This window comes from Microtus oregoni, unplaced genomic scaffold, assembly GCF_018167655.1.
Source record: "Microtus oregoni isolate MIOR12 unplaced genomic scaffold, Mior012 000138F_ref0000102, whole genome shotgun sequence".
Taxonomy (NCBI): Eukaryota; Metazoa; Chordata; class Mammalia; order Rodentia; family Cricetidae; genus Microtus; species Microtus oregoni.
In genome coordinates, this window is record NW_024544788.1 from 78,745 (window position 1) to 94,744 (window position 16,000).

A 16,000-nucleotide genomic window follows, 5' to 3' on the forward strand; every position below is an offset into this window, starting at 1 on the left:
GTGCTAGCCATGTGGCTTGGTATTTTTATCAGTGAAGCATTCTCATCTTACTTCCTCTACGTCTGGGTCATGACTGCAGACTGAGTCTTTCCTCTTCCTAGAATTCTCCTGTTCTGGTCACCCCACCTATACTTCCTGCCTGCCTACTGGCCAATCAGCATTTATTTAAACCAATACAAGTGACAAATCTTTACAGGGTACAAGACCGTTGTCCCACAGTACCCTTTCCTCCTTTACTGTGTATCATTCATATCTGCATGAGCCCAGTGCTTCCAAGATTTTGAAAATGACCAGTTTAGAAGCCTATCCTTGTTTAAGATTTTGATACAGTCCTCAAACTTCCTGGTTTGCAGCCACCATGTGCTGGGTCCCTTTTCCCATCCCACCAAAGCCCACATGGAGGCCACCAGCTTGGTCACTCACATCACTGTGGAAACTACTTCTATATAGGGTAACCTCTTAAAATATTTTGGTCCACTGACAATCTTCAATCTGAGTTGCCCATATTCTATTTCCCTTCCTTCCCCATTCCCTAGACAGAAATAAACTACAGAATAAGCTTTATTGAATTTATTTGCTTTGTGTTAATCGAAAAATAAGAAAGTTAAAAGAAACAAACCTATCAGAATACATTCCTAGGCAATGAAAAACCTTAAGCTTATGATTAAAAATTGAGACTTGTTAGTAATTGGAGAGATATCATTAATGGGGAGTTCTCATAGTGAGAACGATGCAATGACTACATGGGAAAAACTGGGGAAGGGAAGTGTTAGAACTAATATACTGTGATTACCTATGTTAAGAGCCTTAGTTTAAACAAACTATTCACTATAGAAAAAAATGGAATGAAATCCAATCAATCAAAAACTTAACATTACCAAAAGGCAAAGCTAGAGGACCAAAATAAGGAGATGTCTTATAGATTAAATGAAAAAAATTCAGCATGTTGTACAGTGTGACATTATAGCATCATCGGCAAAACCCAGCGCCAGTAATTTAAGTTAGTCATAGACTCTCATTGCCTTTCTAGACATGGTTTTGAATGGGGAAGCATCCAACATAGATGTTCAAGATGCATGTCTGCTTAAGCAAAGCAAGTACATGACAGAAGTAGATGTCCTTTGGATCTAGGGAAAAGGAGCTAGATTTACTGTTAAGGCATTTAAATGTAGATCTCTCATAATGTGAGCTGGACTTGAGAGATAGAATAAATGTGTAGAATTTGACAATGGAAAGGTTAATTAAGGTGGAGGAAACCCATCTGCCATAGACGATACCATTCCCTAGGCTTGGATCCTGGAGTATAAAGATAAAAGGAGAGAGTTTGAAGCAAAATGTGGTTGTTTTCTTTCTTCTAAGGCACAATGTCTGAAGTTAATGATTTCGCAAAACTTTTCTGGAGAACATGCTGGGTTTGGGGATATTGGTAGTGACTTTCTGAGGGTTAGACATTAGTAGTATAATTCAAAATGTTAATTGCTATTTCTAAAGTTATTTTCCTTAATAAAAACTAGCTCTAGAAAAACTGTTGTATGGAATTACCACAGCTACTGGCAATTACTACTGAAAATGCTGAGGCTCCATCCAGGAGCTATTCATTGCATGATATCTGCCATTTGGCTCCATGCTTGGGCTTTCTTCTTGGCCATTGAGAACCACACAGGCTCCTTGGGTGGTGAAACTTTGGGTGGCACACTTGAAGAGCGTCTGGTGTTTCTCTCCCTGGGTGAAGTTTGTTCTGATCATCAAACACAACTGAAATCACAGAAAACAATGCACTGTCAGAAACCCCAGAGACACTAAAGCACATGTGAAGATGAAATGCAATGGACCATTCTTTCAGGTTTGCTCTGATCCCCCAGTTCTTAGTACTTTCCAACTATTGTTCTCTTAGAAGGCAGACTTATAAAAATCAGAGCTTGGGCAAATGGCCCAGTAAGTATGTATGTCCAGGGGCAGCATCAGGTTGGAAATAGCTGTAGGATCATAGCCATGGGAAGGGATGTGAGATGATTCTTGCAGTGTAACAGCTCATCTTTTAACTTTTATTATTTCACGAGTTTATACTTTCAAACTCAAAATGTCACCCAAAGGGAAACATTTTACCTATTCCCTTTTTTACACATCAGATCTGTTTTCACCAGTCACTGACATTGTGAAAAGGACTGATGACTCAATGAATTTATCTAATAAAATCCAGAGAAATAATACTCTATCAATCCCTGTGGTCCGACAGACTACTATCTGTTCTCCAACTCCACTCCCTTTGACTAAACAAGTGTTTCTCGATTCTAACTACACATCGGAAACAACTAGGAACATTTAAAAAATACCAGTGTGTCTGAATGTGATGGTTCATGCCTCTAATTCCAGCATTTCAGATGCTGTGACAGGAGGACCAGGAGTTCGATGCTCTAGCTTGGGCTATATTGCTGAAATCAAATGACAACCACAATGCCCCCCCCCAAAAAAACAAAGAAACACAAAACTGGCAGTGCTTATGCAATTTCTTGAACCCACTGAAACAGTAGGGATGGAGTGAAGGCCGCCTATCATTTAACAATATTCCTGGTGGATCTATTCTACAGGGGAAGCCGAGAACCACATCTTAAAAATATACTGCTCATAAGACATGGATCAGTCCTTTGTTTCTGTGGCCTGCCTGCACCAAGCGGGGTAGGCGCTTTGTCTGCGAGCTGCCCAACCAGCACGGAGGCCTGATCTTTCGGCGCCAGGAGACCCAGCATTGGGGTGAGTTTCTGGCCCACGGCGCCAGCCTGGGACGGGGAGCTCGGGGGTTTCTTGGCCCCCTGTCCTGCTTGGGCTCTCTGCAGGGCCTCTACTCCCCGGGTGCTGCCTCTTTCTTCCTGGCCCACCCAGCTTCCGTCCAGAGCCCTCCCCACTTCGCCCCCACTGCCCTCTTTTGGCGCGTGGCATCGCCCAGCGCAGCCTATCTGGGTGCTGGGTCCGAGTATCCAGGGCTCCCGGGCGGGCAGCAGTTCCTTTGTTTCTGTGGCCTGCCTGCACCAAGCAGGGTAGGCGCTTTGTCTGCGAGCTGCCCAACCAGCACGGAGGCCTGATCTTTCGGCGCCAGGAGACCCAGCATTGGGAGCGCCAACATTGGGGAGAGACAGCGTTTGGTAGGCTAGGAGACCTAATCCGGTAAAAGAAAATCCATAGGGAGCATTTGGAAGAAGAGATGGGCCGACGTCAAGGCAAGAATTCGCCCAACAAGCTGAAAAGCAACATGAAGCTACCAGAAACAAGCGACCTCACAACGGGAGGACAAGAACCCCTTAATCAAGAGGAAGGAGAAAAGATTGACTTCATGAAAGTGATTGACACCCTTAAACAGCATGTAAAAAACGCCCTTATAGAAATGGATGAGAAATATAACAGAAAGTTTGAAGAATTGAATAAATCAGTGAATGATACCCTAGAAAACCAAGGAAAAACAATCAAACAGATAATGGAAACAGTTCAAGACCTGAAAACTGAAATGGAGGCAAAGAAGAAAACACAATCAGAGGGCCGTCTGGACATGGAAAATCGAGGTAAACGAATAGAGACTACAGAAACAAGCATAACCAGCAGAATACAAGAGATAGAAGAAAGACTCTCGGATTCTGAAGATACCATAGAGAAAATAAACACACTGATCAAAGAAAACAGCAAGTCCAACAAACTCTCATCACAAAACATTCAGGAAATATGGGACACAATAAAAAGACCAAACCTAAGAATAATAGGAGTAGAAGAAGGAGAAGAAGGGCAGCTCAATGGTCCAGAAAATATATTTAATAAAATTATAGAAGAAAACTTTCCCAACCTAAGGAAAGATTTTCCTATGAAGGTGCAAGAAGCATACAGAACACCGAATAGGCTGGATCAAAAAAAAACATCCCCTCGGCATATCATTATCAAAACACAAAGCATACAGAATAAGGAAAGAATATTAAGAGCTGCAAAGGAAAAAGGCCAAATTACTTATAAAGGTAAACCTATCAGACTTACACCTGACTTCTCCATGGAAACCATGAAAGCCAGAAGGTCCTGGATAGATGTACTGCAGAAACTGAGAGACCATGGGTGCAAGCCCAGATTACTATACCCAGCCAAGCTTTCATTCACTATAAATGGAGAAAATAAAATTTTCCAGGATAAAAACAAATTTAAACAATACGCAGCCACAAATCCAGCCTTACAGAAAGTAATTGAAGGAAAATCACTAACCAAGGAGTCCAACAATGACCACAATAACTCAGACATCTAGAGACCCTTCACCAACACAACTCAAAGAAGGGAAACACACAAACTCTACGACTAAAAAAAAATGACCGGAGTTAACAACCACTAGTCATTAATATCACTTAATGTCAATGGACTCAACTCACCTATAAAAAGACACAGGCTAAGAGATTGGATAAGAAAACAGGATCCAACATTCTGCTGTTTACAAGAAACACACCTCAACCACAAAGACAGGCACCTACTCAGAGTAAAGGGCTGGGAAAAGGCCTATCAAGCAAATGGACCTAAGAAACAGGCAGGTGTGGCCATACTAATCTCTAACAAAGTTGACTTTAAACTTAAATCAATCAGAAGAGATGGAGAGGGGCATTTTATACTCATAACAGGAACAGTTCATCAGGATGAAGTCTCAATCCTGAACATCTATGCCCCTAATATAAAAGCACCCACGTACATAAAAGAAACATTGCTAAAATTCAAGGCAGCCATCAAACCGCACACACTAATAGTAGGAGACTTCAACACTCCTCTCTCACCAATGGACAGGTCAATCAGATAGGAACCTAACAGAGAAATAAGAGAATTAATGGAGGTAATGAATCAAATGGACTTAACAGACATCTATAGAACATTCCATCCAAATAGGAAAGAATATACCTTCTTCTCTGCAGCTCATGGAACCTTCTCGAAAATCGACCACATAGTCAGTAACAAAGCAAACATCCACAGTTACAAAAAAATATTAGTAACCACCTGTGTCTTATCAGATCACCATGGATTAAAGTTAGAATTCAACAATAATGCTACCCCCAGAAAGCATACAAAGTCATGGAAACTGAACAGTCAACTATTGAACCATAGCTGGATTAAGGAAGAAATAAAGAAAGAAATTAAAGTCTTCCTGGAATTCAATGAAAATAAAGAAACAACATACTCGAACTTTTGGGACACTATGAAAGCAGTCCTAAGAGGAAAGTTCATAGCACTAAGTGCCCACTTAAAGAAAACAGAGAAAGCTCACATTGGAGACTTAACAGCCCACCTGAAAGCTCTAGAAAAAAAAGAAGCAGACTCACCTAGGAGGAGTAGAAGACTGGAAATAATCAAAATGAGGGCTGAAATCAACAAAATAGAAACACAGAAAACAATACAAAAAATCAATGAAACAAAAAGCTGGTTCCTGGAGAAAATCAACAAGATTGACAAACCACTATCCAAGCTAATCAAACGGCAGAGAGAGAATTTGCAAATTAATAAGATCAGAAATGAAAAGGGGGACATAACCACAGACACAGAGGAAATTCAGAGAATCATTAGATCTTACAACAAAAGCCTATATGCCACAAAATTGGAAAATGTAAAGGAAATGGATACTTTTTTAGATAAATATCATATACCAAAGTTAAATCAGGACCTGGTGAACAATCTAAATAGACCTGTTAGTCGCGAAGAATTAGAAGAGGTTATCAAAAACCTCCCTACCAAAAAAAGCCCAGGACCAGATGGTTTCAATGCGGAATTCTACCAGATCTTCCAAGAAGATCTAATACCTATACTCCTTAATGTATTCCACAAGATAGAAACAGAAGGGTCATTACCAAACTCCTTTTATGAAGCCACAATTACTCTGATACCAAAACCACTCAAAGACTCAACCAGGAAAGAGAACTACAGGCCAATCTCACTCATGAATATCGACGCAAAAATCCTCAACAAAATACTGGCAAATCGAATCCAAGAACACATCCGAAAAATTATCCATTATGATCAAGTAGGCTTCATTCCTGAGATGCAGGGCTGGTTCAACATACAAAAATCTATCAATGTAATCCAGCATATAAATAAACTGAAAGAAAAAAACCATATGATCATTTCATTAGATGCTGAAAGAGCATTTGACAAAATTCAACATCCATTTATGTTAAAAGTCTTGGAGAGATTAGGGATACAAGGGTCATACCTAAATATAATAAAAGCTATATACAGCAAGCCGACAGCTAACATCAAATTAAACGGAGAGAAACTCAAAGCCATCCCACTGAACTCAGGAACACGACAAGGCTGTCCACTCTCCCCATACCTCTTCAATATAGTGCTTGAAGTTCTAGCAATAGCAATAAGACAACATAATGGAATCAAGGGGATTCGAATTGGAAAGGAAGAAGTTAAACTTTCGTTATTTGCAGATGATATGATAGTGTACATAAGCGACCCCAAAAACTCCACCAAAGAACTCCTACAGGTGATAAACAGCTTTAGTAATGTGGCAGGATACAAGATCAACTCCAAAAAATCAGTCGCCCTCTTATACACAAAGGATATGGAAGCAGAGAGGGAAATCAGAGAAGCTTCACCATTCACAATAGCCAATAACAGCATAAAATATCTTGGGGTACATCTAACCAAGGAAGTGAAAGATCTATTTGACAAGAACTTTAAGGCATTGAAGAAAGAAATTGAAGAGGATACCAAAAAATGGATGGACCTCCCTTGCTCTTGGATTGGGAGGATCAACATAGTAAAAATGGCAATTCTTCCAAAGGCTATTTATAGATTCAATGCAATCCCCATCAAGATCCCATCAAAATTCTTCACAGATCTGGAGAGGACAATAATCAACTTTATATGGAAAAACAAAAAACCCAGGATAGCCAAAACAATCCTATACAATAAAGGATCTTCTGGAGGCATTACCATCCCTGACTTCAAACTCTATTACAGAGCTACAGTAATGAAAACAGTGTGGTACTGGCATAAAAACAGAGAAGTCGACCAATGGAATCGTATAGAAGACCCGGATTTTATCCCACAAACCTATGAACACCTGATTTTCGATAAAGGAGCTAAAAGTATACAATGGAAGAAAGAAAGCATCTTCAACAAATGGTGCTGGCATAACTGGATGTCATCTTGTAGAAGAATGAAAATAGACCCTTATCTATCACCGTGCACAAAACTCAAGTCCAAATGGATTAAAGACCTCAATATCAGCCCGAACACACTGAACCTGATAGAAGAGAAAGTGGGAAGTACCCTACAGGAGCTGGGCACAGGAGATCACTTCCTATGTATAACCCCAGAAGCACAGACATTAAGGGCAACATTGAATAAATGGGACCTACTGAAACTGAGAAGCTTCTGTAAAGCAAAGGACATAGTCAATAAGACACAAAGGCAACCTACTGATTGGGAGAAGATCTTCACCAACCCCATAACAGACAAAGGTCTGATCTCCAAAATATATAAAGAACTCAAGAAACTAGACTTTAAAATGCTAATTAACCCAATTAAAAAATGGGGCACTGAACTGAACAGAGAATTCTCAGCAGAGGAAGTTCAAATGGCCAAAAGACACTTAAAGTCGTGCTCAACTTCCTTAGCAATCAGGGAAATGCAAATCAAAACAACTTTGAGATATCATCTTACACCTGTCAGAATGGCTAAAGTCAAAAACACCAAGGATAACCTTTGCTGGAGAGGCTGTGGAGGAACGGGTACCCTCATCCATTGCTGGTGGGAATGCAATCTTGTGCAACCACTGTGGAAGTCAGTGTTTCGGTTTCTCAGGAAATTCGGGATCAACTTACCCCTGGATCCAGCAATACCACTCCTGGGAATATACCCAAGAGATGCTCTATCATATGACAAAAGCATTTGTTCAACTATGTTCATAGCAGTATTATTTGTAATAGCCCGAATCTGGAAACAACCTAGATGCCCTTCAATGGAAGAATGGATGAAGAAAGTATGGAATATATACACGCTAGAGTACTACGCTGCGTTAAAAAACAATGACTTCTCGAATTTTGCATGCAAATGGATGGAAATAGAAAACACTATCCTGAGTGAGGTGTCCCAGACCCAAAAGATGAACATGGGATGTACTCGCTCATAATTGGTTTCTAGCCACAAATTAGGGCCACGGAGTCTACAATAGGTGAACCTAAAGAAGCTAAGTAAGAAGGTGAACCCAAGGAAAAACATATAGTTATCCTCTTGGCTAATGGAAGGAGACCAAATTGCCGGTGAGAAATTAGGATCTTGGGGGTGGGGTGGGATGGGGGTAAGGGGAGATGGGGAGAGAAAAGGTAGAAGGGAAGGAGGGGGGACTTGGGGAATCAGGAGAATTGGGATAAAGGAAAGGTGGATAGGGGAGCACGGAACCACAATTCTTAGTTAAGGGAACCACTTTAGGGTGAGCAAGAGATTTGACCCTAGAGGGGCTCCCAAGTGCCCAACATGAGGTTCCCAGTTAGTTCCTTGGGCAGCTGAGGATTGGGAACCTGAAATGACCCTATCCTAGAGCAATACTGACGAATATCTTGCATATCATCATAGAACCTTCATCTGGTGATGGATGGAGACAGAGACAGAGACCCACACTGGAGCACTGGACTGAGCTCCCAAGGTCCCAATGAGGAGCAGAAGGAGGGAGAACATGAGCAAAGTAGTCGGGACCACGAGGCGTGCACCCACCCACTGAGACAGTGGAGCTGATCTACTGGGAGCTCACCAAGGCCAGCTGGACTGTGACCGAAAAAGCATGGGATAAAACCGGACTCTCTGAACATGGCGAACAATGAGGGCTGATGAGACGCCAAGGACAATGGCACGGGGTTTTGATCCTACTTAATGTGCTGGCTTTGTGGAAGCCTAGCCAGTTTGGATGTTCACCTTCCTAGATATGGACGGAGGGGGGAGGACCTAGGACTTACCACAGGGCAGGGAACCCGGACTGCTCTGTGGACTGGAGAGGGAGGGGGAGAGGAGTGGGGGGAGGGGTAGAAGGGTGGGAGGAGGGGGAGAAGGGTGGGAGGAGGGGGAGGGAAATGGGAGGCTGGGAGGAGGTGGAAACTTGTTTTTTGTTTATGTTTTTTTTCTTCTTTTCTTAATAAAAAAAATTAAAAAAAAAAAAGACATGGATCAGTACGATCACAGCTATTTCCACAGCCAAATAATGGGTTCCTGAGTCGAATGTAAATCATCCTCCTCTCCAGTTTTGGTGAGGGTCCGGGGGATGATGGTGTGCCAGAGACCAGAGACCTTGAACCAGACCAATGACTCATGGCAATGAACATTTGTGGATGGGGCTGATTGGACAAAGGGTACACTGTGTGACACACCGCAGTTCTCAATGTCGCTGGGATGAACTGAGGCTGGAGTGATGGAGGACCAAGGTGGGGTTTGATGTTTGTTTGTTTGTTTTGTTTTAAATTAAATTTTGGAAGATTATTTTTGAGGCGTGCTGCAGGGGTGAGGAGTAGATGTGAAAGGACTGGGAGGTGAACAGGATTGGGGTATAGGATGTGAGATTCCTAAAAAAAATCAATAAGTAATTATGCTATTTTTTAAAAAAAAAACCCTCATCCTCCTCAACATCAGCTCCTGCTGAGGAAATCCCTCTGGCACATAACTCTCACCGATGAGGCCACAGTCTATCATTACCTGTCACATTTCTTTGCAGCTTTCAACATCATACCCCCATGTCTCACACCCTCAGTCAGAATAAAGGGCATGTGAAGCAAGCCTTTGCAGTAATCGTGAATCGTGCTGATGGGCCTATACAGTGGATTATTGTCAACAGATTTCATTGAGGTTAGAACAGGTGAAGAAACACTGCCTTGCTATCAGCTTGAAAATGGCATGGTACTTTCCTCTCCTACCTAGCCACAAGGAGATTTTGTGCCTTGCTTCGATCGCTTCATCAGTGAGGTGAGAGACTAGAAAGAGCTATGGAAATTGCACACTGGACTCAGCTATAACAATTGGATTTCCTTAAAGTAAGCTAATGTCTGTGGCATTTCATGAAAGAGACATGAAAGAATAATGAAGCTGATTCGATCAATAAGAGAAATACATTGCCTGAACTTGAAATTGCAAAATGTTTCACCACGTTCCTCTGGGCTTTTTTGACATGTGAGAATGAGTACTTTCACCTGATTTTGTAGACTTAGATAGCCTTGACGACTCCTCTCTGGGAACAGTGGAATAAAAAGTCATTCTTGAGGGGATATCAGTTGAGGGTTCTGGTTCCTGTAATAGCAAAATGAAAAGAAAATCTTTGTAAGCCCTTACAATAAAGACAGCAAGCTACTTAGAAGACAACATGGTGTGAACCCTGTCCTGGGTATTATGAGTTCAACAATAATCAGAAAAAAAAATAAACACTTGAAAACACTAGGAAAAAAAGATAGAGGATATAGATATTGATGCAGAAGTATACATCTGGCTAGAAATCTCTAACTATTAAAAATTGATTATATAGATCAATAACAAAAGTTAGCACAAAGCTCCTTGGGCTTGTAATACACACATATATAATACATATATATTTAATGATTTATTTGGCATATATATTATTTAATTATGTATCTGTGTGTGTGTGTGTGTGTGTGTGTGTATTCAAGTGGTTTGCTGCATATATGTGTGTGCACCACAGACACTGCCGTTGAGGCCAGAAGAGAGTATTGCATCCCTGGAACTGGAGTTACACTTGGTTATGAGCTGCTCTGGGGGTGCTGGGAACGGAATCCATGTCCTCTGAAAGAGCACTAAATGTTCATAACCACTGTGTAATCTCTCCAGTACCAGAACTTAAATTATTAACAAATCCCAAACTGCATCAAGTTTGCCACCTTTCTTTCAGACCAGGAAGAAAAGCTGTCTAGTAACACAAATAGTGTAAACAAACTGATAAGAGAACACCTTCTCTCTTGTCTATGACCAAAGCATCCTGACTGCTCCCAGTCTCTTCTGATCTCAGAAGCTAAGTAGTGCTGGAGCTGGTTATTACTTGGATGGGAGAACAACCTTCTCTATAACATTGTACCATCACTTAGCTGTGAGCTAACAAGATGTGATGGTTCCAAGCAAATCTGATCCAGTTGGTTGAAGGAAGCACTATATGATCTCTACCTTCCAAAACTGGTTGGTATGCGACTAGAAGTGCTTTTTCCACTAGGAAACGATGTAACTGTATTGTGTAGCCTTTTAAAGTTGATCTCTCCACAACTGTTCTAAGTCAACAGTTTACACACGCTAGGGTATTTTCCCCTGACAAAAGAGGTAGCCAATGACAAAAAAATTGGAAAGATCTTTAAAGCAGAGTGATGATTAAAGCATGACTCCCTTAATAAATTTAGTAAGCACTTCTATAGGATCTCAGAGACAGCTTTTGATATGTAAATGTAATTTGCTTTCTTGAGGTTCGTTTTCGGCAGATTTCCTAAGAAGAAAGCATTATTCCATCATCCCTATCCTCATGTCTAGTACATCCTGTAACATTTTAAAATCTACAGGTAAGTGTGAAACCAACCAAATCGGTATGTAGAAGTGTGAACATCAACACCTAAAAGTACGTATTTAGGGACTGATATGGAAAGGAGTGCATAACGAAACATTAAATGAAAAAAGAGCTCCCCTTCCCTAAGCTTTCACTGCCCAGTTTTAATTACACATGGTCAATCACGGTCCAAAAATATTCAGTGAGATTTTTCATAAATAAACACTTGATAAAGTTTACACTGACAGCCATTTCTAGTGGCCCAGAATCCTCACCCCTTCTCATACCCACCTGGCTGTGAATTTCCCTTTGGTCCAGCATCCCACACTGTATGCTCATGTTTCCTGTCTTTTACTTAGCTGTCTTAAGTGTCTGATGCCCTGGGATGGTGTCATCATGAGTGCCCCAAAGTGCAAGAGCAATGATGCTGTCCATTGAGACCCAAGAGAGAGAAGCTCTAAAGGGCCTTCATTGCACAAACAAGCAAAAATCCTGGACTTACAAGGAGAATTTGGAAACATCTTAGGCTGAGGTTGCTAAAATATATAGTAAAAATAATTCGAACTTTGAAATTGGGAGGAATACTATCTTTGAGCTCAGATTCTGAAAAGTTAACCATCATAACATATAAATAACGAGTTAAAGTGGAAAGGACATTCAACTACAGGGCTCCTTACTGTGTGCAGCTCCCCTCAGAGACTCTTGGGATAAAGGGGCCTTCTGTGTTCATAGTTTGATTCTCATTTATGAAAAACAAAAACATGTGCATGTACTTAAAGGTATAACAAATAGTTGCTCCGTTTTTACTTTATTTGTTATCTCTGTCTTATTATTTCTGTTTGTAGTAATAGGGCTGTTGTTTTATCTCCTTTTTTAGGCACCCAATTTCATGGAATTCCACTTCAGAATATTTCGGACAAGGCTTAATTTATAGACTTCATATCCATTACTTTTCATAAATGCTGTAAGAGCATCTAGGCTGTCACATTTGTGTGAATACAAAATAAAGAATTGTCCTTGGCTAATGCTCCCAGTAAGAGATGGTGACTGCGTGTCTGGCAGAACTCCTAGTGCAAGCTCCGTCAGTGGATCCACTAACCTTCCATGAACTCTCCATGCCTGGATCATATTTTGACTGATATTTTTGCTCCTTGGTCTCAGCCCTAATTTCAGCTCTGGTCCGGGGTTTTTTAGGGAAGTGGGAGGCAAAGCTCTTTTGCCTCTGTTTTGCCACACTGATCCAAGATGGTTCTGTAGTGTAATCTGACTTCAAACTAGAGGTCTTTTCTGAAAAAGAAAGGAAAAGAATTAGAAAGGAAGCCAGGCAGAAAGAGTCTTCAGTCTGATTTAGATTGCCCACAACAGTGATCCAAATAGGATCATTTCTGGTTGTCAATCAAAAATAGAGACCATTTAGGGAAAGGCCATTCTCTTTTGTACCCTTCCTACAAAGTGGGAAGGCAGGATTAAGTAGTTAAATAGTTGCGCATTCAAATGGGCAACTCTTAGTGAATCCTTTCTTTCCTTTTTTTTATATTTATTTTATTTATTTATTATGTATACAATATTCTGTCTGTGTGTATGCCTGCAGGCCAGAAGAGGGCCCCAGACCCCATTACAGATGGTTGTGAGCCACCATGTGGTTGCCGGGAATTGAACTCAGGACCTTTGGAAGAGCAGGCAATGCTCTTAACCACTGAGCCATCTCTCCAGCTCCCGAATCCTTTCTTTCCTTTAGCCATCCCTCTTCCCATCCCCAGATCAGGACAGGAAAATGGTTGTCAGACAGGCTGAGAAAATTATTAAGATGCCAAAGACTCAGACCATTGATGCAATCCCTCCAACTCTAAGAAAAATCTTACAGATTGTTACTTCTTGGTCCCTTGTGCAAACGTCACTGTGAAATAGGTGTGATCAGAGGCAGAGACAAGAACAGGCAGGGATGATACTAAGGACACAATGTGTTTTGAAAAGAGTAGGTCACCTTGATCTGGAGTAAATTAAGATGATTTCGTATTGCCCTTGATGAACTGGGTTTGGGGGATCTGACAGATTAAAGTGACATGGTGTATGTAAAGTTATTATTTAATTTTTAGGAACTCGTGGGATTCTGCCCAAAGAACGCTCTACATGAGGTAGATGGAGAAGGGAGAGGAGGAGGTCCTGCGTCTATTAATGAGAAGTAAATGGATGCCCTGACCGCTGCCTCCTGGGGAAAAGGAAGAGTACAAAGGAGTTACTTCTGAATATTTTCATCCAAGATGCAGCACTAGCCCCATCTCTAAATCCACAGCTAGTTCTGTCAAAGTCGTACAGTTGGAAACCTAGAGGCCACAGAGTTCATGGCCCATTCATCTAAGGCTTTGTCTTACAGGTCTTCTCTCTGGAGAGACAAAACTCTTACCTGGAGGTCGGAAAACTGTTGGCTTCTTGAAAATGTCTTCATATCTGGGCCTGCTTCCTTGCTTTTGTGCACAGTTAAGTGCTTGGCTGGACTTCTCATGGCCTCCGCTGAAGCCCTGGGGAGTTCCTTTGTTCGTCTGTTCTTTGCCTGCTGGGACAACTGGCGCGATAGGCTCTGGGATCCCACTCCTCTGGGAGATTTTCCGCAGTCGCACTCCAAAAACATTTTCTACATCAGACTTGCTGGTGGAGAGAAACGAAGAAAGCTCTTTTTCGTCACGGCGCTGAGGAACTTCCTCCTTAGAGTAAGCGCCAGATGAAGCAAATGCTTTCTGGGCAGGAACCCAAGTGAACTTGCCAGGTTTGGTAACGGAAGTTGGGGTGCTTTTAATGAAGTCCCCATAGCCTTGTGTGTCTTTCATGGTTTTCTTTGTAGAATCTGGGCCTTTTGGCATGGACCAGCTGCCAGTATTCTTCCTAGAAGTGGATCCTTCCGTGGCAGCATTGGAAGAACTTAAGTAAACTTGTTGCTGATAGTCAGAGATCACTAAAGCCTGAGCAGACTGACCGATGCCCCTCAGAACTGCGCCACTCCACAGGAACAAAAGCTCCTGCAAAAGGAGCTTTTGATAAAACCGGTGGCTGCGACCTAGCTACATCGAAGCCTTGAGAAGGCTGTGTGGAAGGCGGTTGGACTTCGGACCTCTTCCACTCTTCGGGAAAACTCACAGAAACGGAGACTTTCTGCCTGTATTCAAGCTTTCCCAGGGACTGAGAACTGTCCACTGCTGAGCTGCTCCACTTCCCAGGGGCGCCCTTAGAATATGACACAACTTCCTGGGACTCTTTCGGTCTTCTGGGCGACTGCGGAGGCTGCTTCAGGGGCAGCTTCTTCAAAGTGGTGTCTTCCTTAGGCTCACCATCCCAGTTCTGTAAGAACACTTGCTCCTCCAGTTTAGGCTTCACCAAAGATCTGGAAGGACGGCTTCGATTCTGAAGCACAGGTTTTCCATAAATGGCCGTCTCCCCAGCAGTACTCTCTGAGAAGATTTGATCTGCCATAAATTTCACAAAGGACTGGGAAGGAGCACTTCTACCCTGTTGTTTCTTAGAGCTGTCTTGATCATCAGCACTCTCCAGACTGTAGGGCATGTCCTTAACTTTAGAACTCATTAAGAACTGGGTGGCAACTTTGGGAGGCGGTGGCTTCCAGGAAATGCCTCCCTCAAAAGAGGGACTCTCGCACGTTGAGGGAGTCTTCTGGACTTGAAGTTTTGTAATGCTTTGGGAAGGATTTCTGGGAATCCATGCCTCCTTATAAATGTCCCCCTCTTTGGCAAAACCTTCTAAACTTGAGGCTTGGCGCTCAGACTCAGAACCCAACCATGGATGAGGTCCATATTTTGAAGGCATTGGCTCAATAGGAATGCCCCATTCTCCAGAAGCTCCCAATAAATCTGAGGAAACTTCTTCCTTGAATTCTGTGCTTCTTGGGAGTTGATGTCTTCCAGGCTTCATAATTGGAGAAACTTTCTCATCTGCTGCATAAGTCTCCGGATCTACTCTTGACTGGAAAGAGAATCTAGAAGGCATGAGCTCCACAGAGCCGCTTTGTGGTACAGAAATAGCCACTAACTCTGTGGAGACTGGCTGTTGGACTATTGATCCCATCAAGGGCTGAGAAAGCTCTCTGGGAGCTGGTGGATCAACAGGAAAGCTCCATGCTGCCTTTGCAGCCTTGTCTGGGGACGCAGAGATTTGTTCAAATGGAGAAGTTGGCCATGGCTGCAAAGGGTTTCTAGGAGACAATGGCTCTACAGTGACTTGTTGTATAGATGTGTTCATGGATCCTGTGGAGGCTGACTGTGGGACTCCTGATCCCATCAAGGGCTGAGAAGGCATTTTGGGAGCTGGTGGATGAATAGGAATGGCCCATGCAGCAGGAACGTTGCCAGGGAGTACAGGTATTTGCTCAAAGTTAGGAGTTACCCATAGCTGGGAAGGGCATCTGGAAGAACCTGGCTGTACAGACATGATCTCTTGGGCCTCAGGACTATCTGAACC

General features: G+C 42.2%; 1 protein-coding gene across 1 annotated transcript in view; it reads right to left on the reverse strand.

The window, feature by feature from the left end:
• Nucleotides 1–1,236: 1,236 nt before the first annotated feature.
• LOC121444708 (acrosomal protein KIAA1210-like) overlaps nucleotides 1,237–16,000 on the reverse strand; it is a 64,488-nt gene continuing 49,724 nt past the window's right edge. The window contains 5 exon segments of the mRNA XM_041646612.1: nucleotides 1,237–1,738; nucleotides 10,188–10,284; nucleotides 12,633–12,820; nucleotides 13,938–14,502; nucleotides 14,504–15,890. Of these exon segments, the coding sequence (XP_041502546.1) occupies nucleotides 1,596–1,738; nucleotides 10,188–10,284; nucleotides 12,633–12,820; nucleotides 13,938–14,502; nucleotides 14,504–15,890 (2,380 nt within the window). The 3' untranslated portion in view covers nucleotides 1,237–1,595.